General features: G+C 61.5%; 1 protein-coding gene across 1 annotated transcript in view; it reads left to right on the forward strand.

Annotated features, from left to right (window-relative positions):
* Nucleotides 1-23102, forward strand: part of ATP4A (ATPase H+/K+ transporting subunit alpha) — a 70186-nt gene that overhangs the window by 587 nt on the left and 46497 nt on the right. The window contains exons 2-11 of the mRNA XM_090128197.1: nt 2086-2193; nt 3972-4031; nt 5722-5925; nt 8513-8626; nt 10760-10894; nt 13968-14085; nt 16305-16573; nt 18644-18842; nt 21010-21119; nt 22688-22822. Coding sequence (XP_089984323.1) covers nt 2086-2193; nt 3972-4031; nt 5722-5925; nt 8513-8626; nt 10760-10894; nt 13968-14085; nt 16305-16573; nt 18644-18842; nt 21010-21119; nt 22688-22822 — 1452 coding nt within the window. The remainder of the gene's footprint in view (nt 1-2085; nt 2194-3971; nt 4032-5721; nt 5926-8512; nt 8627-10759; nt 10895-13967; nt 14086-16304; nt 16574-18643; nt 18843-21009; nt 21120-22687; nt 22823-23102) is intronic.

Below are 23102 nucleotides of genomic sequence, written 5' to 3' on the forward strand. Positions count from 1 at the left end.
GGGGCAATTCGGGGCTCTTATGGGGTGATTTATGGGGTTGTTACGGGGCCCTTATGGGGGCACTTATGGGGCAATTCAGGGCTCTTATGGGGCTCTTATGGGGGCACTTATGGGGCTGTTATGGGGATTCTTATGGGGCTCTTATAGGGTCCCTTATGGGGTTCTTTGGGGGCACTTATGGGGCACTTATGGGGTCCCTTATGGGGTTCTTTTGGAGGCACTTATGGGGCATTTATGGGGTCCCTTATGGGGTTCTTTTGGGGGCACTTATGGGGTGATTTATGGGGTTGTTACGGGGCCCTTATGGGGGCACTTATGGGGCAATTCAGGGCTCTTATGGGGGCACTTATGGGGTCCTTTTTGGGGCACTTATGGGGCAGTTATGGGGCAATTTGGGGGCACTTATGGGGTTCTTATGGGGGCACTTATGGGGCTCTTATGGGGTCCCTTATGGGGTTCTTTTTGGGGCACATATAGGGTCATTTATGGGCTTGTTATGCGGCATTTATGGGGCAATTTGGGGGCACTTATGGGGTTCTTTTGGGGGCACTTATGGGGTCCTTTATGGGCGCATTTATGGGGCACTTATGGGGCTCTTATGGGGTCCCTTATGGGGTTCTTTTGGGGGCACTTATAGGGTCATTTATTGGGCACTTATGGGGCACTTATGGGGTCCTTCATGGGGTTCTTTTAGCGGCACTTATGGGGTTCTTTTGGGGGCACTTATGGGGCTGTTACGGGGGCATTTATGGGGCACTTATGGGGCTCTTATGGGGTCTCATATGGGGCTCTTCTGTGGCTCTTTTGGGGCAGTTATGGGGTCATTTATGGGGCTGTTATGGGGGCACTTTTGGGGCTCTTATGGGGCAGCTATGGGGCAGTTATGGGGTTCTTTTATGGCCCTTACGGGATTATTTATGGGGCTCTTTTGGGGGCACTTATGGGGTCTTTTGGGCCTCCTATGGGGTTCTTTTTGGGGCACTTATGGGGCACTTATGGGGGCACTTATGGGGCTCTTCTGTGGCTCTTTTGGGGCAGCTATGGGGTCATTTATGGGGCTGGTATGGGGCACTTATGGGGCTTTTCTGTGGCTCTTATGGGGTCCCTTATGGGGTTCTTTTGGGGCACTTATGGGGTCGTTTATGGGGCTTTTATGGGGGCACTTATGGGGCTTTTCTGTGGCTCTTATGGGACACATGGGGCTGTTATGGAGCAGCTGTGGGGCAGCTATGGGGCAGTTATGGGGCATCTATGGGGCGGCTATGGGGCACTTATGGGGCTGTTATGGGGCAGCCATAATGCTGTTATGGGGCAGCTGTGGGGCAGCTCTGGGGCATCTATGGGGCAGTTATGGGGCACTTATGGGGCAGCTCTGGGGCAGTTATGGCGCAGCTCTGGGGCATCTATGGGGCAGTTCTGTGGCTCTTTTGGGGCAGCCATGGGGCAGCTATGGGGCATCTATGGGGCAGTTGTGGGGCAGTTGTGAGGCAGCTATGGTGCTGTTATGGGGCTGCTATGGGGCACCTATGGGGCATCTATGGGGCAGTTCTGTGGTTCTTTTGGGGGCATCTATGGGACATCTATGGGGCAGTTCTGTGGCTCTTTTGGGGCATCTATGGGGCATCTATGGGGCAGCTATGGGGCATCTATGGGGCATCTATGGGGCAGTTCTGTGGTTCTTTTGGGGCACCTATGGGGCATCTATGGGGCAGTTCTGCGGCTCTTTTGGGGCAGCTGTGGGGCAGTTGTGGGGCATCTATGGGGCAGTTCTGTGGCTCTTTTGGGGCATCTATGGGGCATCTATGGGGCAGTTCTGTGGCTCTTTTGGGGCAGCTGTGGGGCAGTTGTGGGGCATCTATGGGGCAGTTCTGTGGCTCTTTTGGGGCATCTATGGGGCATCTATGGGGCAGCTATGGGGCATCTATGGGGCAGCTATGGGGCAGTTCTGTGGTTCTTTTGGGGCACCTATGGGGCATCTATGGGGCAGTTCTGCGGCTCTTTTGGGGCGGCTATGGGGCACTTATGGGGCAGCCGTGGGGCAGTTGTGGGGCAGCCCCCGCCCTGACCCCCATCCGCGCCCCATAGGAGCGCTACGAGATGGGGGAGCACAGCCGGGGGGGGCAGCGACCCCCGAAAGGCAAAGCGAGGAAGAAGGAGGAGCGGCTGGAGGACATGAAGAAGGAGATGGACGTGGTACGGGGGGGGCGCGGGGGGTTATGGGGCGGCTATGGGGCTGGGGGGCGGGTTATGGGGCGGCTATGGGGCTGGGGGGGGGGTTATGGGGCGGCTATGGGGCTGGGGGGGGTTATGGGGCGGCTATGGGGCTGGGGGGGGGGGTTATGGGGGGCTGGGGGGGGGTTATGGGGAGGTTATGGGGGCTGGGGGGCTTATGGGGTGGCTATGGGGCGGGGGGGGGCTTATGGGGCTGGGGGGCTTATGGGGCGGCTATGGGGCCGGGGGGGGGTTATGGGGGGCTGGAGGGGTTATGGGGCGGCTATGGGGCTGGGGGGGGCTTGTGGGGCTGGGGGGGGGTTATGGGGCGGCTGTGGGGCTGGGGGGGGGGTTATGGGGCGGCTGTGGGGCTGGGGGGGTTATGGAGCGGCTATGGGGCCTTGGGGGCTTATGGGGCGGCTATGGGGGCTGGGGGGGCGCTTATGGGGCGGCTATGGGGCTGGGGGGGGGCGCTTATGGGGGGCTGGGGGGGGTTATGGGGCGGCTATGGGGCCGGGGGGGGTTATGGGGCGGCTATGGGGGCTGGGGGGACTGGGGGGGGGCTTATGGGGGACTTATGGGGCGGCTATGGGGCCGGGGGGGGGTGCTTATGGGGGGCTGGGGGGGGTTATGGGGCGGCTATGGGGCTGGGGGGGGTTATGGGGGGTTGGAGGGGGTTATGGGGCGGCTATGGGGGGTGGGGGGGTGCTTATGGAGGCTGGGGGGGTTATGGGGCGGCTATGGGGCCGGGGGGGGTTATGGGGCGGCTATGGGGCGGCTATGGGGGGTGGGGGGGTGCTTATGGAGGCTGGGGGGGTTATGGGGCGGCTATGGGGCCGGGGGGGGTTATGGGGCGGCTATGGGGCGGCTATGGGGCCGGGGGGGGGGCGCTTATGGGGAGCTGGAGGGGGTTATGGGGCGGCTATGGGGCCGGGGGGGGTTATGGGGCGGCTATGGGGCGGCTATGGGGCCGGGGGGGGGCGCTTATGGGGAGCTGGAGGGGGTTATGGGGCGGCTATGGGGCCGGGGGGGGGTGCTTATGGGGGGCTGGGGGGGGTTATGGGGCGGCTATGGGGCCGGGGGGGGGTGCTTATGGGGGGCTGGGGGGGTTATGGGGCGGCTATGGGGGGTGGGGGGGCGCTTATGGGGGCTGGGGGGGTTATGGGGCGGCTATGGGGCGGGGGGGGTTATGGGGCGGCTATGGGGGGGTTATGGGGGCTGGGGGGGGTTATGGGGCGGCTATGGGGCTGGGGGGGCACTTATGGGGCGGCTATGGGGCCGGGGGGGGGTTATGGGGCAGCTATGGGGCCTGGGGGGGCTTATGGGAGCACTGGGTGCCATACTGGTCCATACTGGGAGCACTGGGAGGCCACACCGGTCCATACTGGAGCCGTACTGGCCCATACTGGGAGCACAGGGGCCCATAGCGGGCCGTACTGGTCCATACTGGGAGGCTATACTGGTCCATACTGGGCCGTACTGGGGCCATACTGGTCCATACTAGCCCATACTGGGAGCACAGGGGCCCATAGCGGGCCATGCTGGGCCGTACTGGGCCATACTGGGAGGCTATACTGGGCCATACTGGTTCGTACTGGGCCATACTGGGGCCATACTGGTCTGTACTGGTCCGTACTGGTCCGTACTGGGAGGCCATACTGGGCCGTACTGGTCCGTACTGGGAGGCCATACTGGCCCGTACTGGTCCGTACTGGTCCGTACTGGGAGGCCGCAGCGCAGCTGAGCGGCGCCCCCTGCAGGACGACCACAAACTGGAGGTGGCGGAGCTGGAGGCCAAATACGGCACCAGCAGCACCAAGGTGGGCGAACACGTGACTCCCCTCTCACCACGTGACCCCCCTACGAGAACCCCCCCCCGCCACGTGACCCCCCACCACAAGAACCCACCCCCCCTTGTGACCCCGCCATGTGACCCCCAACCACGTGACCCTCCACCATGAGAACCCCCACCACGTGACACCCCCACTACAAGAACCCCCACCACATGACCCCCTCCACGTGACCCCCCACTACAAGAACCCCCACCACATGACCCCCTCCACGTGACCCCCCACTACAAGAACCCCCACCACGTGACCCCTCCACTACGAGAACCCCCCACCACCACCACGTGACCCCCCACCACTTGACGCCCCGCCACGAGAATCCCCCCACCACGTGACCCCCCAACCACGTGACAACCCCCCCACAAGAGCCCACCCCCAGCCACGTGACCCCCTATAACCACGTGACTCCATTGACCCTCTAACCCCACTGCTGACCCCACTGACCCCCATTGCCCCCAATTACCCCCCTGTTAACCCCTTCCTCCCCATTACCCCCATTAAGCCCCCCATTAACCCCCTCCAATTAACCCCTTCCTCTCCATTACCCTCCATTACCCCCCATTAACCCCTTCCTCCCCATTGCCCCCCCATTAACCCCTTCCTCCCCATTACCCCCCATTAACCCCCTCCAATTAACCCCTTCCTCCCTAATTACCCCCGGTTAACCCCTTCCTCCCCATTTCCCCCCCATTAACCCCTTCCTCCCCATTCCCCCCCCATTTACCCCCCCATTAACCCCCTCCAATTAACCCCTTCCTCCCCATTTCCCCCCCAATTAACCCCTTCCTCCCCATTACCCCCCATTAACCCCCTCCAATTAACCCCTTCCTCCCTAATTACCCCGGTTAACCCTTTCCTCCCCATTACCCCCCATTACCCCCCCGTTAACCCCTTCCTCCCCATTACCCCCCCATTTACCCCCCATTAACCCCCTCCAATTAACCCCTTCCTCCCCATTTCCCCCCCAGTTAACCCCTTCCTCCCCATGACCCCTCCATTAAATCCCCCCATTAACCCCCCCATTAACCCCTTCCTCCCCATTACCCCCCCATTTACCCCCCATTAACCCCCCCAATTAACCCCTTCCTCCCCATTCCCCCAATTAACCCTTTCCTCCCCATTACCCCCCATTACCCCCCCATTAACCCCTTACTCCCTATTACCCCCCATTAACCCCCTCCAATTAACCCATTCCCCCCCATTAACCCCCCCAATTAACCCCTTCCCCCCCATTAACCCCTTTCCCCCCATTCCCCCCCATTAACCCCTTCCTCCCCATTATCCCCCAATTAACCCCTTCCTCCCCATTACCCCCCCATTTACCCCCCCATTAACCCCCTCCAATTAACCCCTTCCTCCCCATTGCCCCCCCATTCCCCCCCAATTAACCCCTTCCTCCCCATTCCCCCCCATTAACCACCCATTCCCCCTCCAATTAATCCCTTCCTCCCCATTATCCCCCAATTAACCCCTTCCTCCCCATTATCCCTCCATTAAGCCCCCCATTAACCCCCCCAATTAACCCCTTCCCCCCCATTAACCCCTTTCCCCCCATTCCCCCCCAATTAACCCCTTCCTCCCCATTCCCCCCATCTCCCCCCCCCCCCCCCCACGACTCCCCCGTAGCGAATTAACCCTTTCCTCCCCCCCCCCCCCCCCCCAGGGTCTCTCAGCTTCGGTTGCAGCGGAGCGTTTGCTCCGGGACGGACCGAATGAACTTCGCCCCCCCCGCGGGACCCCCGAATGCGTGAAATTCGGGCGGCAGCTGGCGGGGGGGCTGCAGTGCCTCATGTGGGTGGCGGCCGCCATTTGTCTCATCGCCTACGGAGTGCAGGAGGGGGAGGGGGACCGAGGCAGCTCCGATAACGTACGAGGGATGGGGGGGGGGGGCAATGGGGGGGGGGTAATGGGGGGTGGGGGGCAATGGGGGGCAATGGGATCGAGGCAGCTCCGATAACGTACGAGGGATGGGGGGGGGGGGGGCGGGGGGGCAACGGGGGGGGGTCGTGGGGGGAATGGGGGGTAATGGGACCGAGGCAGCTCCGATAACGTACGAGGGATGGGGGGGGGGCAATGGGGGGGGGGGTCGTGGGGGGAATGGGGGGTAATTGGGGGCAATGGGGGTTGGGGGGCAGGAGAGGGGGGGATCGTGGGGGTAATGGGGGGGGGGAAATGGGAGGTAATTGGGGGTGGGGGGCCAATGGGAGGTGGGGGGTCGTGGGGGTAATGGGGGGAAATGGGGGGAAATGGGGGGTAATTGGGGGCAATAGGGGCTGGGGGGGCAGGAAAGGGGGGGTCGTGGGGGAATGGGGGGTGGGGGGGGTAAGGGGGAGTGGGAGGGTAGTGGGGGTAATTGGGGGCAATGGGGGGTGGGGGGGCAGGAAAGGGGGGGGTCGTGGGGGTAATGGGAGAAATGGGGGGTGGGGGGCAATTGGGGGCAATGGGGGCTGGGGGTAATGGGGGGTAATGGGGGATGGGGGGGTAATGGGGGGTGGGGGTAATGGGGGCTGGGGGGAGCAGGAAAGGGGGGGTCGTGGGGGTAATGGGGGGTGGGGGCAATGGGGAGCAATGGGATCGAGGCAGCTCCGATAACGTACGAGGGATGGGGGGGGGCAATGGGGGGGGGGTCGTGGGGGAATGGGGGGTGGGGGGGGTAAGGGGGGATGGGGGGGCGTGGGGGGAATGGGGGGGCAATGGGGGGTAATGGGGGGTAATGGGATCGAGGCAGCTCCGATAACGTACGAGGGATGGGGGGGGGGGCAATGGGGGGGGGGTCGTGGGGGCAATGGGGGGCGATGGGGGGTAATGGGACCGAGGCAGCTCCGATAACGTACGAGGGATGGGGGGGGGGGGCAATGGGGGGGGGGGTCGTGGGGGGATGGGGGGTGGGGGGGTAATGGGGGTAATGGGGGGTGGGGGGCAATGGGGGGTAATGGGGGCTGGGGGGGGCAGGAAAGGGGGGGTCGTGGGGGTAATGGGGGGTGGGGGACAATGGCGGGGTGGGGGGGTAATGGGGGTAATTGGGGGCAATTGGGGGTGGGGGGGGAAATGGGGGGTGGGGGATAATGGGGGCTGGGGGGCAATTGGGGGCAATGGGGGGTAATGGGGGGTAATGGGGGCTGGGGGGGGCAGGAAGGGGGGGTCGTGGGGGTAATGGGGGAAATGGGGGCTGGGGGGTAATGGGGGGCTGATGGCCGTGGTCGTGGTCAGTGGATCTATAGGGCAGGATGTCCCGCTATGGGGAAGCGCTATGGGGCAGGAAGTCCCGCTATGGGGCAGGCTATGGGGCAGGATCTATGGGGCTGACCCACATCTCCCACAGCTGTACCTGGCCATCGCGCTGATGGCGGTGGTGGTGGTGACCGCATCTCTAGGGCAGGATCTATGGGGCAGGAAGTCCCGCTATGGGGCAGGCTATGGGGCAGGCTATGGGGCAGGATCTATGGGGCTGACCCACATCTCCCACAGCTGTACCTGGCCATCGCGCTGATGGCGGTGGTGGTGGTGACCGCATCTCTAGGGCAGGATCTATGGGGCAGGAAGTCCCGCTATGGGGCAGGCTATGGGGCAGGATCTATGGGGCTGACCCACATCTCCCACAGCTGTACCTGGCCATCGCGCTGATGGCGGTGGTGGTGGTGACCGCATCTCTAGGGCAGGATCTATGGGGCAGGAAGTCCCGCTATGGGGCAGGCTATGGGGCAGGATCTATGGGGCTGACCCACATCTCCCACAGCTGTACCTGGCCATCGCGCTGATGGCGGTGGTGGTGGTGACCGCATCTCTAGGGCAGGATCTATGGGGCAGGAAGTCCCGCTATGGGGCAGGCTATGGGGCAGGATCTATGGGGCTGACCCACATCTCCCACAGCTGTACCTGGCCATCGCGCTGATGGCGGTGGTGGTGGTGACCGCATCTCTAGGGCAGGATCTATGGGGCAGGAAGTCCCGCTATGGGGCAGGCTATGGGGCAGGCTATGGGGCAGGATCTATGGGGCTGACCCACATCTCCCACAGCTGTACCTGGCCATCGCGCTGATGGCGGTGGTGGTGGTGACCGCATCTCTAGGGCAGGATCTATGGGGCAGGAAGTCCCGCTATGGGGCAGGCTATGGGGCAGGCTATGGGGCAGGATCTATGGGGCTGACCCACATCTCCCACAGCTGTACCTGGCCATCGCGCTGATGGCGGTGGTGGTGGTGACCGCATCTCTAGGGCAGGATCTATGGGGCAGGAAGTCCCGCTATGGGGCAGGCTATGGGGCAGGCTATGGGGCAGGATCTATGGGGCTGACCCACATCTCCCACAGCTGTACCTGGCCATCGCGCTGATGGCGGTGGTGGTGGTGACCGCATCTCTAGGGCAGGATCTATGGGGCAGGAAGTCCCGCTATGGGGCAGGCTATGGGGCAGGCTATGGGGCAGGATCTATGGGGCTGACCCACATCTCCCACAGCTGTACCTGGCCATCGCGCTGATGGCGGTGGTGGTGGTGACCGGCTGCTTCGGTTACTACCAGGAGTTCAAGAGCACCAACATCATCGCCAGCTTCAAGGGGCTCGTGCCGCAGGTGGGCCGCTAATTAGCGCCTCATTAGCTGCTCAGCGACACTAATTAGCTCGTTAGAGACCCTGATTAGCTCGTTAGCGCCTAAGTCCCTTTCAGGGTCCTTTTTGGGGTCCGTTTTGGGTCCGTTTTTGGGGTCCTTTTTGGGGCCCCTTTCAGGGTCCCTTTTGGATCCTTTTTCGGGTCCTTTTTGGGGTCCGTTTTTGGGGTCCGTTTTTGGGGTCCGTTTTTGGGGTCCCTTTCGGGTCCTTTTTGGGGTCCGTTTCGGGGTCCGTTTTTGGGGTCCGTTTTTGGGGTCCGTTTTTGGGGTCCCTTTTGGGTCCCTTTTGGGGTCCTTTTTGGGGTCCCTTTCGGGTCCTTTTTGGGGTCCGTTTTTGGGGTCCGTTTTTGGGGTCCGTTTTTGGGGTCCGTTTCGGGGTCCGTTTTTGGGGTCCCTTTTGGGGTCCTTTTTGGGGTCCCTTTTAGGGCCTTTTTGGGGTCCCTTTTGCGGTCCTTTTTGGGGTCCGTTTCGGGGTCCGTTTTTGGGGTCCGTTTTTGGGGTCCGTTTTTGGGTCCCTTTTGGGGTCCTTTTTGGGGTCCGTTTCGGGTCCCTTTTGGGGTCCGTTTCGGGGTCCCTTTTGGCGTCCCTTTTGGGGTCCTTTTTGGGGTCCCTTTTGGGTCCCTTTTGGCTCCTTTTTGGGGTCCCTTTTGGGGCCTTTTTGGGGTCCCTTTTAGGGTCCTTTCGGGGTCTCTCATGGGGTCCCTTTCGGGTTCCTTTCGGGTCCCTTTCAGGGTCCTTTTCGGGGTCCTTTTTGGGGTCCGTTTCAGGTCCGTTTCGGGGTTCCTTTCGGGGTCTTTTTTGGGGTCCCTTTCGGGGTCCCTTTTGGCTCCTTTTTGGGGTCCCTTTTGGGGCCATTTTGGGGTCCCTTTTAGGGTCCTTTCGGGGTCTCTCATGGGGTCCCTTTCGGGTTCCTTTCAGGTCCCTTTTGGGGTCATTTCGGGTCCGTTTCGGTGTCTGTTTTGGGGTCCCTTTCAGGGTCCTTTTTGGGGTCCGTTTTGGGGTCTCTCTTGGATCCACATTTGGAGTCCTTTTTGGGGTCCCTTTCGGGATCCTTTTTGGGGTCCCTTTTGGGGTCCCTTTCGGGATCCTTTTTGGGGTCTGTTTCGGGGTCCGTTTCGGGTCCGTTTCGGGTCCTTTTTGGGGTCCCTTTTGGGGTCCCTTTCAGGTCCCTTTTGGGGTCCGTTTCGGGTCCTTTTTGGGGTCCTTTCGGGTCCCTTTTGGGGTCCTTTTTGGGATCCGTTTCGGGTCCTTTTTGGGGTCCTTTTTGGGGTCCCTTTCGGGTCCCTTTTGGGGTCCCTTTCAGGGTCCTTTTTGGGGTCCTTTCGGGTCCCTTTTGGGGTCCTTTTTGGGATCCGTTTCGGGGTCCGTTTCGGGTCCGTTTCGGGGTCCCTTTTGGGGTCCGTTTCGGGTCCGTTTCGGGTCCCTTTTGGGGTCCCTTTTGGGGTCCCTTTCGGTGTCCATTTCGGTGTCCGTTTCGGGTCCTTTTTGGGGTCCGTTTCGGGTTCCCTTTCAGGTCCCTTTTGGGGTCCGTTTTGGGTCCTTTTTGGGGTCCCTTTTGGGGTCCGTTTCGGGTTCCTTTCGGGTCCCTTTTGGGGTCCGTTTCGGGTCCTTTTTGGGGTCCGTTTCGGGTTCCCTTTCGGGTCCGTTTCGGGTCCTTTTTGGGGTCCCTTTCGGGTTCCTTTCGGGTCCCTTTTGGGGTCCGTTTCGGGGTCCGTTTCGGGGTCCCTTTTGGGTTCCTTTTTGGGGTCCTTTTTGGGGTTCCTTTTGGGATCCGTTTCGGTGTCCGTTTCAGGGTCCATTTCGGTGTCCGTTTCGGGTCCGTTTTGGGGCCGTTTCGGGGTCCCTTTCGGGGTCCCTTTCGGGGTCCCTTTCAGGATCCCTTTTGGCTCCTTTTTGGGGTCCCTTTTAGGGTCCTTTCGGGGTCTCTCATGGGGTCCCTTTCGGGGTCCCTTTTCGGGTTCCTTTCGGGGCCCTTTTGGGGTCCCTTTTGGGTTCCCTTTCGGGTTCCCTTTCGGGTTCCCTTTCGGGTCCGTTTCGGGTCCGTTTTGGGGTCCGTTTTGGGGTCGGTTGGGGTGACGTGGTGCGGGCGCCCCGCAGCAAGCCACGGTGATCCGGGACGGGGAGAAATCGCAGCTGAACGCCGCCGAGATCGTGGTGGGGGATCTGGTGGAGATCAAGGGGGGGGATCGAGTGCCTGCCGACATCCGCGTCATCGCCGCGCAGGGATGCAAGGTGGGGTATGGGGCGTATGGGGGGTATGGGGTGGGGGGTTATGGGGTCATGGGTTATGGGGGGGTTATGGGGTGGTTATGGGGTGGGGGGGTATGGGGTCATGGGTTATGGGGGGGTTATGGGGTGGTTATGGGGTGGGGGGGTATGGGGTCATGGGTTATGGGGGGGTTATGGGGTGGTTATGGGGTGGGGGGGTATGGGGTCATGGGTTATGGGGGGGTTATGGGGTGGTTATGGGGTGGGGGGGTATGGGGTCATGGGTTATGGGGGGGTTATGGGGTGGTTATGGGGTGGGGGGTTATGGGGTCATGGGTTATGGGGGGGTTATGGGGTGGTTATGGGGTGGGGGGGTATGGGGTCATGGGTTATGGGGGGGTTATGGGGTGGTTATGGGGTGGGGGGGTATGGGGTCATGGGTTATGGGGGGGTTATGGGGTGGTTATGGGGTGGGGGGGTATGGGGTCATGGGTTATGGGGGGGTTATGGGGTGGTTATGGGGTGGGGGGGTATGGGGTCATGGGTTATGGGGGGGTTATGGGGTGGTTATGGGGTGGGGGGGTATGGGGTCATGGGTTATGGGGGGGTTATGGGGTGGTTATGGGGTGGGGGGGTATGGGGTCATGGGTTATGGGGGGGTTATGGGGTGGTTATGGGGTGGGGGGGTATGGGGTCATGGGTTATGGGGGGGTTATGGGGTGGTTATGGGGTGGGGGGTTATGGGGTGGGGGTTGTGGGGTGGGGGGTTATGGGGTCATGGGTTATGGGGGGGTTATGGGGTGGTTATGGGGTGGGGGGTTATGGGGTCGGGGTTATGGGGTGGGGGCTTATGGGGGGGCTATGGGGGGGTTATGGGGTGGGGGTTGTGGGGTGGGGGGTTATGGGGTCGGGGGTTATGCGGTGGCTATGGGGTCGGGGGTTATGGGGTCGGGGGTTATGGGGTGGTTATGGGGTGGGGGGTTATGGAGTCACGGGTTATGGGGTGGGGGGTTATGGGGTGGGGGTTGTGGGGTGGGGGGTTATGGGGGGGTTATGGGGTGGGGCTTATGGGGTGGGGCTTATGGGGTGGGGGGTTATGGGGTGGGGGGTTATGGGGTGGGGGTTGTGGGGTGGGGGGTTGTGGGGTGGGGGTTGTGGGGTGGGGGGTTATGGGGGGGTTATGGGGTGGGGGGTTATGGGGTGGGGGGTTATGGGGGGGTTATGGGGTGGGGGTTATGGGGTTCTTATGGGGTGGTAATGGGGTGGTAATGGGGAGGTTATGGGGAGGTTATGGGGAGGTTATGGGGTGGTTATGGGGTGGGGGGTTATGGGGTGGGGGGTTATGGGGTGGGGGCTTATGGGGGGCTTGTCGGGGTTTATGGGGTGGTTATGGGGTGGTAATGGGGTGGTAATGGGGAGTTATGGGGTGGTTATGGGGTGGGGGTTATGGGGTCGGGGGTTATGGGGTGGCTATGGGGTGGGGGGTTATGGGGTGGGGGCAGTGCCTGCCGACATCCGCGTCATCGCCGCGCAGGGCTGCAAGGTGGGGTATGGGGGGTATGGGGGCGTATGGGGTCGGGGGTTATGGGGTGGGGGTTGTGGGGGGGTTATGGGGTGGGGGGTTATGGGGTCGGGGGATGTGGGGTGGGGGCAGTTATGGGGTGGGGGGTTATGGGGTCGGGGGATGTGGGGTGGGGGCAGTTATGGGGTGGGGGGTTATGGGGTCGGGGGATGTGGGGTGGGGGCAGTTATGGGGTGGGGGGTTATGGGGTCGGGGGATGTGGGGTGGGGGCAGTTATGGGGTGGGGGTTATTGGGTCGGGGCTTATGGGGTCGGGGGTTATGGGGTGGGGTCGTTATGGGGTGGTTATGGGGTGGGGGGTCATGGGTTATGGGGGGGTTATGGGGTGGTTATGGGGTGGGGGGTTATGGGGTCGCGGGTTATGGGGGGGTTATGTGGTGGTTATGGGGTGGGGGCTTATGGGGTCGGGGGTTATGGGGTGGCTATGGGGTGGGGGGTTATGGGGTGGGGGGTTATGGGGTGGGGGGTTATGGGGGGCTTGTGGGGGTTTATGGGGTGGTTATGGGGGGGTTATGGGGGGTAATGGAGTGGGAGCTTTATGGGGTGGGGGTATGGGGGGTTATGGGGGGGTTATGGGGTGGGGGGTTATGGGGTCGCGGGTTATGGGGGGGGTATGGGGTGGTTATGGGGTGGGGGGTTATGGGGTGGGGGGTTATGGGGTGGGGGGAGTGCCAGCCTACATCCGCGTCATCGCCGCGCAGGGCTGCAAGGTGAGGGTATGGGGGGTATGGGGGGGTTATGGGGTCGGGGGTTATGGGGTGGCTATGGGGTGGGGGGTTATGGGGTGGGGGGTTATGGGGTGGGGGGTTATGGGGGGCTTGTGGGGGTTTATGGGGTGGTTATGGGGGGGTTATGGGGGGTAATGGAGTGGGAGCTTTATGGGGTGGGGGTATGGGGGGTTATGGGGGGGTTATGGGGTGGGGGGTTATGGGGTCGCGGGTTATGGGGGGGGTATGGGGTGGTTATGGGGTGGGGGGTTATGGGGTGGGGGGTTATGGGGTGGGGGGAGTGCCAGCCTACATCCGCGTCATCGCCGCGCAGGGCTGCAAGGTGAGGGTATGGGGGGTATGGGGGGGTTATGGGGTCGGGGGTTATGGGGTGGGGTCGTTATGGGGTGGTTATGGGGTGGGCGTTGTAGTGCCACTACGTGACCGCTATGGGGCGCTATGGGGCGCTGTAGTGCCACTATGTGATCGCTATGGGGCGCTGTAGTGCCGCTACGTGATCGCTATGGGGCGCTGTAGGGCCGCTATGGAGCTCTATGGGGCTTCTATGGGGCGCTGTAGTGCCGCTACGTGACCGCTATGGGGCGCTGTAGGGCCGCTATGGGGCGCTGTAGTGCCGCTACGTGACCGCTATGGGGCGCTGTAATGCCACTACGTGACCGCTATGGGGCGCTGTAGGGCCGCTACGTGACCGCTATGGGGAGCTGTAGGGCCGCTATGGGGCGCTGTAGGGCCGCTATGGGGCTCTATGGGGCGCTATGGGGCGCTGTAGGGTCGCTATGGGGCCGCAGGTGGACAACTCGTCCCTGACCGGAGAGTCGGAGCCGCAGAGCCGATCCCCGGAGTGCAGCCATGAGTCCCCGCTGGAGACACGGAACATCGCCTTCTTCTCCACCATGTGTCTCGAGGGTGCGCGGGGTCATGGGGGCAATGGGGGCAATGGGGGGCATTGGGGGCAATGGGGGAATGGGGGGGGTTGGGGGGCAATGGGGGGCATTGGGGGATTGGGGGGAATGGGGGGAAGGGGGGGCAGTGGGGGGCATTGGGGGGAATGGGGGCAGTGGGGGAAATGGGGCAATGGGGGATTGGGGGCAGTGGGGGCAATGGGGGGAATGGGGTCAATGGGGGCAATGGGGGCAATGGGGGCAATGGGGGATTGGGGGCAGTGGGGGCAATGGGGGCAATGGGGTCAATGGGGGCAGTGGGGGAAATGGGGGCAATGGGGGCACTGGGGGGAATGGGGGCATTGGGGGCATTGGGGGCATTGGGGGCATTGGGGGCAATGGGGGCATTGGGGGCAATGGGGGGAATGGGGGCAATGGGGGGCATTGGGGGCAATGGGGGGAATGGGGTCAATGGGGGCAATTGGGGGCAATGGGGGCAATGGGGGATTGGGGGCATTGGGGCGAATGGAGGGCATGGAGGGCATTGGGGGTTGGGGGCAATGGGGGATTAGGGGGAATGGGGGGAATGGGGGCAATTGGGGGCAAATGGGGGCATTGGGGGCAATGGGGGGAATGGGGGGGAATGGGGGCATTGGGGGCAATGGGGAGCAATGGGGTAAATGGGGGCAATGGGGGCATTGGGGGGAATGGGGGCATTGGGGGCATTGGGGGCAATGGGGGAAATTGGGGCAGTGGGGGGAATGGGGGCAAGTGGGGTTGTGGGGCCACAATAGGGCCATTATAGGGCCATTATAGGGCCATTATAGGGCCGTGGGGATATGGGGCCTCAATAGGGCCATTATAGGGCCACCACAGTGATGCAGATCTATGGGGCCGCCCCACAGGCACGGCTCTGGGCCTGGTGATCAACACGGGGGACCGGACCACTATAGGGCCATTATAGGGCCATTATAGGGCCACTATGGGGCCACTATGGGGCTATTACAGGGCTGTGGGGATATGGGGCCACTATAGGGCCATTATAGGGCCACTATAGGGTCATGGGGATGTGGGGCCATTATAGGGCCATTATAGGGCCATTATAGGGTCGTGGGGATGTGGGGCCACAATAGGGCCATTATGGGGCCATTATAGGGCCATTATGGGGTCGTGGGGATGTGGGGCCATTATGGGGCCACCGTGGTGACTCAGATCTATGGGGCCGCCCCACAGGCACGGCTCTGGGCCTGGTGATCAACACGGGGGACCGGACCACTATAGGGCCATTATAGGGCCATTATAGGGTCGTGGGGATGTCTGGCCACAATAGGGCCATTATAGGGCCATTATAGGGCCATTATGGAGTCGTGGGGATGTCTGGCCACAATAGGGCCATTATGGGGCCATTATAGGGCCATTATGGAGTCGTGGGGATGTCTGGCCACAATAGGGCCATTATGGGGCCATTATAGGGCCATTATGGGGTCGTGGGGATGTGGGGCCATTATAGGGCCACCGTGGTGACTCAGATCTATGGGGCCGCCCCACAGGCACGGCTCTGGGCCTGGTGATCAACACGGGGGACCGGACCACTATAGGGCCATTATAGGGTCATTATGGGGCCACTATGGGGCCACTATGGGGCCATAGGGATGTGGGGCCTTTATAGGGCCATCATAGGGCCATTATAGGGCCGTGGGGGTGTGGAGCCACAATAGGGTCACTATAGGGCCACTATGGGGTCGTGGGGATCTGGGGCCACAATGGGGCCACAGTGGGGTCATTATAGGGCCACTATGGGGTTGTGGGGATACAGAGCCACAATAGGGCCATTATGGGGCCATTATAGGGCCATTATGGGGTCGTGGGGATGTGGGGCCATTATAGGGCCATTATAGGGCCATTATAGGGTCGTGGGGATGTGTGGCCACAATAGGGCCATTATAGGGCCACTGTGGTGACTCAGATCTATGGGGCCGCCCCACAGGCACGGCTCTGGGCCTGGTGATCAACACGGGGGACCGGACCACTATAGGGCCATTATAGGGTCATTATAGGGTCGTGGGGATGTCTGGCCACAATAGGGCCATTATGGGGCCATTATAGGGCCATTATGGGGTCGTGGGGATGTCTGGCCACAATAGGGCCATTATGGGGCCATTATAGGGCCATTATGGGGTCGTGGAGATGTGGGGCCATTATAGGGCCACCGTGGTGACTCAGATCTATGGGGCCACCCCACAGGCACGGCTCTGGGCCTGGTGATCAACACGGGGGACCGGACCATCATCGGCCGCATCGCCTCGTTGGCTTCCGGGGTGGAGAACGAAAAAACCCCGATCGCCATCGAGATCGAGCATTTCGTGGACATCATCGCCGGGCTGGCCATCTTCTTCGGGGCCACCTTCTTCGTGGTGGCCATGGTCATCGGCTACCCCTTCCTCCGGGCCATGGTCTTCTTCATGGCCATCGTGGTGGCCTACGTCCCCGAGGGGCTGCTGGCCACCGTCACCGTGAGTTTGGGGTCACTGCGCGTCCCTATGGGGTCACTGGGGGTCCCTATGGGGTCCTGGAGGTCCCTATGGGGTCATAGAGGTCCCTATGGAGTCACTGGGGGTCCCATGAGATCCTGGAGGTCCCTATGGGGTCACAGAGGTCCCTATGGGGTGCAGGAGGTCCCTATGGGGTCACTGGGGGGTCCTTATGGGGTCACAGAGGTCCCTATGGGGTGCAGGAGGTCCCTATGGGGTCATCGGGTCCCCCTTCCTTCGGGCCATGGTCTTCTTCATGGCCATCGTGGTGGCCTACGTCCCCGAGGGGCTGCTGGCCACCGTCACCGTGAGTTTGGGGTCACTGCGGGTCCCTATGGGGTCACAGAGGTCGTTATGGGGTCATAGAGGTCCCTATGGGGTCACAGAGGTCCCTATGGCGTGCAGGAGGTCCCTATGGGGTCATATAGGTCCCTATGGGGTCACTGGGGGTCCCATGAGATCCTGGAGGTCCCTATGGGGTCACAGAGGTCCTTATGGGGTCACAGAGGTCCCTATGGGGTGCAGGAGGTCCCTATGGGGTCACTGGGGGGTCCTATGGGGTCATAGAGGTCATTATGGGGTCATAGAGGTCCCTATGGGGTCACTGGGGGTCCCATGAGATCCTGGAGGTCCCTATGGGGTCACAGAGGTCCCTATGGGGTGCAGGAGGTCCCTATGGGGTCACTGGGGGGTCCTATGGGGTCACAGAGGTCCCTATGGGGTCACAAAGGTCCCTATGGGGTCATAGAGGTCCCTATGGGGTCACTGGGGGTCCCATGAGATCCTGGAGGTCCCTATGGGGTCACAGAGGTCCTTATGGGGTCACAGAGGTCCCTATGGGGTGCAGGAGGTCCCTATGGGGTCACTGGGGGCTCCTATGGGGTCACAGAGGTCCCTATGGGGTCACAAAGGTCCCTATGGGGTCCTGGAGGTCCCTATGGGGTCACAGAGGTCCTTATGGAGTCACTAAGGTTCCCATGAGATCCTGGAAGTCCCTATGGGGTCACAGAGGTCCTTATGGGGTGCAAGAGGTCCCTATGGGGTGCAGGAGGTCCCTATGGGGTGCAGGAGGTCCCTATGGGGTCATCGGGTCCCCCTTCCTCTGGGCCATGGTCTTCTTCTTGGCCATCGTGGTGGCCGACGTCCCCGAGGGGCTGCTGGCCACCGTCACTGTGAGTTTGGGGTCACTGCGGGTCCCTATGGGGTCACTGGGGGTCCCTATGGGGTCACAGAAGTCCCACTGAGTTCTGGAGGTCCCTATGGGATGTAGGAGGTCCCTATGGGGTCCTGGGCATCCCTATGGGGTCACAGAGGTCCCTATGGCTCCTGCAGGTCCCTATGGGGTCCTGGGCATCCCTATGGGGTCACAGAGGTCCCTATGAGGTCCTCGGAGTCCCTGTGGGGTCACAGAGGTCCCTATGGGGTCCTGGGCATCCCTATGGGGTCACAGAGGTCCCTATGGGGTCACAGAGGTCCCTATGGCTCCTGAAGATCTCTATGGGGTTCTGGAGGTCCCTATGGGGTTACAGAGGTCCCCTGGCTTCTGCAGGTCCCTATGGGGTCCTGGGAGTCCCTATGGGGTCACAGAGGTCCCTATGGGGTCCTGGGCATCCCTATGGGGTCAAAGAGGTCCCTATGGCTCCTGCAGGTCCCTATGGGGTCCTGGGCATCCCTGTGGGGTCCTGGGCATCCCTATGGGGTCACAGAGGTCCATATGGGTCCTGCAGGTCCCTATGGGGTCCTGGGCGTCCCTATGGGGTTCTGGAGGTCCCTATGGGGTCACAGAGGTCCCTATGGCTCCTGCAGGTCTCTATTGGGTCCTGGGCGTCCCTATGGGGTCACAGAGGTCCCTGTGGGGTCCTATGAGTCCCTATGGGGTCACAGAGGTCCCTGTGGCTTCTGCAGGTCCCTATGGCTCCTGCAGGTCCCTATGGGGTCCTGGGCATCCCTATGGGGTCACAGAGGCCCTATGGCTCCTGCAGGTCCCTATGGGGTGCAGGAGGTCCCGTATGTCCCTATGGGGCGCCCCATAACCCCCCCGTTGCCCCCCAGGTTTGCCTCTCCCTGACGGCGAAGCGTCTGGCGAGGAAGAACTGCGTGGTGAAGAACCTGGAGGCCGTGGAGACCTTGGGCTCCACGTCGGTCATCTGCTCCGACAAAACCGGGACCCTCACCCAAAACAGGATGACCGTGGCTCATCTGTGGTTCGACAACCAGATCCACGCCGCCGACACCACCGAGGACCAGTCCGGTACTTGGGGGGGCGGTTATGGGGGCATATGGGGGGATAGGAGGGGATATGGGGTGGTTATGGGGTGATAGGAGGCAGTTATAGTGAGATATGGGGGGATATGGGGTGGTTATAGGGGGATATGGGGTCATATGGGGTGGTATGCGGTGATATGGGGAGATATGAGGGGATATGGGGGGATATGGGGTGGTTATGGGGAGATATGGGGTGGTTATGGGGGGATATGGGGTGGTTATGGGGTGATATGGGGTGGTTATGGGGTGATATGGGGCACATCTGTGGTTCGACAACCAGATCCACGCCGCCGACACCACCGAGGACCAGTCCGGTACTTGGGGGGGATATGGGGGGATATGGGGTGGTTATGGGGTGGTAAGGGGTGGTTATGGGGAGATATGGGGGATATGGGGTGATATGGGGTGGTTATGGGGTGATATGGGGCACATCTGTGGTTCGACAACCAGATCCACGCCGCCGACACCACCGAGGACCAGTCCGGTACTTGGGGGGGGATATGGGGTGGTTATGGGGTGATGTGGGGGGATAGGAGGGGATATGGAGTGATATGGGGGGATAGGAGGCAGTTATAGTGAGAGATGGGGGGATATGGGGCGGTTATAGGGGGATATGGGGTCATATGGGGTGGTATGCGGTGATATGGGGAGATATGAGGGGATATGAGGGGATGTGGGGTGGTTATGGGGTGATATGGGGCACACACGTGGTTCGACAACCAGATCCACGCCGCCGACACCACCGAGGACCAGTCCGGTACTTGGGGGGGATATGGGGTGGTTATGGGGGGATGTGGGGGGATAGGAGGGGATATGGGGTGGTTATGGGGTGATAGGGGGGGATAGGAGGGGATATGGGGTGATATGGGGTGGTTATGGAGGGATATGGGGCACATCTGTGGTTCGACAACCAGATCCACGCCGCCGACACCACCGAGGACCAGTCCGGTACTTGGGGGTGGATATGGGGTGGTTATGGGGGGATGTGGGGGGATAGGAGGGGATATGGGGTGGTTATGGGGTGATAGGGGGGGATAGGAGGGGATATGGGGTGGTTATGGGGGGATGTGGGGGGATATGGGGTGGTTATGGGGGGATATGGGGTGGTTAAGGGGGAATATAGGGGGATATGGGGTGGTTATGGGGTGATGTGGGGGGATAGGAGGGGATATGGGGTGGTTATGGGGGGATAGGAGGCAGTTATAGTGAGAGATGGGGTGATATGGGGTGGTTATGGGGTGGTCATGTGGGGATATGGGGTGGTATGGGGTGGTTATGGGGTGATATGGGGCACATCTGTGGTTTGACAACCAGATCCACGCCGCCGACACCACCGAGGACCAGTCCGGTACTTGGGGGGGGATATGGGGTGGTTATGGGGTGATGTGGGGGGATATGAGGGAATATGGGGTGGTTATGGGGGGATAGGAGGCAGTTATAGTGAGATATGGGGGGATATGGGGTGGTTATGGGGTGATGTGGGGAGATAGGAGGGGATATGGGGTGGTATGGGGAGCAGCTATGTTCCCTATTGGGAGTGGTCTCTATGGGTCGCTATGGGTCTCTGTGGGGTCCTATGGAGTCTCTGTGGGGTCTCTATGGGGTCTTTATGGGGTCCCTATGGGTCCCTATGGGTCTCTGTGGGGTCTCTATGGGTCTCTATGGGGTCTTTATGGGGTCCCTATGGGTCTCAGTGGGTCTCTATGGGTCCCTATTGGTCTCTGTGGGGTCTCTGTGGAGTCTCTATGGGGTCTTTATGGGGTTCCTATGGCTCCCTATAGGTCTCTATGGGTCCCTATGGGTCTGTATGAGTCCCTATGGGTCCCTATGGGTCTCTGTGGGGTCTCTGTGGGGTCTCTATGGGGTCTTTATGGGGTCCCTATGGGTTCCTATGGCTTCCTATAGGTCTCTATGGGTCTCTATGGGCTCTTTGGGGTCCCTATGGGTCCCTATGGGTCTCTGTGGGGCACTATGGGTCCTTATGGGTCTCAATGGTCCCTATGGGTCCCTATGGGTCTCTGTGGGTCCCTATGGGTCTGTATGGGTATCTGTGGGTCTCAATGGTCCCTATGGGTCCCTATGGGTCTCTATGGTCTCCATGGGCTGCTATGGGGCGCTGTGGGGCGCGCTGCCATCCCATAATTCCTCCATAGGGCAGAGCTTCGACCAGTCCTCCGAGACCTGGGCGCTGCTGAGCCGCGTGGTGACGCTGTGCAACAGGGCGGAGTTCAAAGCCGGGCAGGAAAACGTCCCTGTGGCCAAAGTGGGGCGGGGGGCGGCGGGGGGGGGGGGTCGGGGGTGGGGCGGGGGATTTGGGGGGATATAGGGGTTTGGTTGGGGTTTGGGGGGGATATGGGGGGATATGGGGGGATTTGGGGATATGGGGGGGCGTTGGGGGGGATTTGGGGGGGGTTTGGGGGGGATTTGGGGGGATATGGGGGGATTTGGGGGGATATTGGGGTTTGGGGGGGGTTTGGGGGGGATTTTGGGGGGATATGGGGGGATTTGGGGGGATATTGGGGTTTGGGGGGGGGGTTGGGGGGGATATGGGGGGATATGGGGGGATATAGGGGTATGGGGGGGGGTTGGGGGGGATTTGGGGGGATATGGGGGGATATTGGGGGGATTTGGGGATATGGGGGGATTTGGGGGGATGTAGGGGTATGGGGGGAGGTTGGGGGGGGTCGGGGGTGGGGGTGGGGATTTGGGGGGATATTGGGGTTTGGGGGGGGTTTGGGGGGGATTTGGGGGGATATGGGGGAATATATGGGGGGATTTGGGGATATGGGGGGGCGTTGGGGGTGATTTGGGGGGGGTTTGGGGGGGATTTGGGGGGATATTGGGGTTTGGGGGGGGTTGGGGGGGATTTGGGGGGGATATGGGGGGATATGGGGGGATATAGGGGTATGGGGGGGGGTTGGGGGGGATTTGGGGGGATATGGGGGGATATGGGGGGATATAGGGGTATGGGGATATGGGGGGATTTGGGGGGATGTAGGGGTATGGGGGGGGGTTGGGGGGAATTTGGGGGGGATTTAGGGGGGGATATGGGGGGATTTGGGGATATGGGGGGGCGTTGTGGGGGATTTGGGGGGGATATGGGGGGATATGAGGGGATATATGGGGGGATTTGGGGATATGGGGGGATATGGGGGGATATAGGGGTATGGGGGGGGTTTGGGGGGGATTTGGGGGGATATGGGGGAATATATGGGGGGATTTGGGGATATGGGGGGATTTGGGGGGATGTAGGGGTATGGGGGGGGGGTTGGGGGGGGTCGGGGGTGGGGGTGGGGATTTGGGGGGATATTGGGGTTCAGTGGGGCTCAGTGTTTCCCACTGGGGCTCAATGCTTCTCAATGGGGCTCAGTGTTTCTCAGTGGGGCTCAATGGGGCTCAGTGTTTCCCACTGGGGCTCAGTGTTTCTCAATGTTTCTCAATGGGGCTCAGTGTTTCTCAGTGGGGCTCAGTGTTTCTCAGTGGGGCTCAGTGTTTCTCAATGGGGCTCAGTGTTTCCTACTGGGGCTCAGTGTTTCTCAATGGGGCTCAGTGAGGCTCAGTGTTTCTCAGTGGGGCTCAGTGTTTCTCAATGGGGCTCAGTGGGGCTCAGTGTTTCCCAATGGGGCTCAATGTTTCTCAATGGGGCTCAATGTTTCTCAGTGTTTCTCAATGGGGCTCAGTGGGGCTCAGTGTTTCCCACTGGGGCTCAGTGTTTCTCAATGGGGCTCAGTGTTTCTCAATGGGGCTCAGTGTTTCTCAATGGGGCTCAGTGGGGCTCAGTGTTTCCCACTGGGGCTCAGTGTTTCTCACGGGCTCCACTGCGCCCCCCAGCGCCAGGTTTTGGGCGACGCCTCGGAAACGGCGCTGCTGAAATTCGCGGAGGTGACGCTGGGGTCGGTGGGGGAACAGAGGGCGCGGTTCCCAAAAGTGGCCGAGCTGCCCTTCAACTCCTCCAACAAGTTCCAGGTAGGGCCGGCGGGGGTCGTGGGGGGTTATGGGGGGCTATGGGGGATTATAGAGGGGCTATGGGGGTCTATGAGGGGTTATGGGGGGTCTGTGGGGGTTATGGGGGGCTATGGGGGATTATGGGGGATTATAGAGGGGCTATGGGGGTCTATGAGGGGTTATGCGGGTTATGGGGGGTTATGGGGGACTATGGGGGGTTATCAGGGGGTTATGGGGGGCTATGGGGGATTATAGAGGGGCTATGGGGGGTCTGTGGGGGTTATGGGGGATTATGGGGGGT

This window comes from Phasianus colchicus, chromosome 32 (assembly GCF_987193195.1).
Source record: "Phasianus colchicus chromosome 32, bPhaCol1.hap1.1, whole genome shotgun sequence".
Lineage (NCBI taxonomy): Eukaryota > Metazoa > Chordata > Aves > Galliformes > Phasianidae > Phasianus > Phasianus colchicus.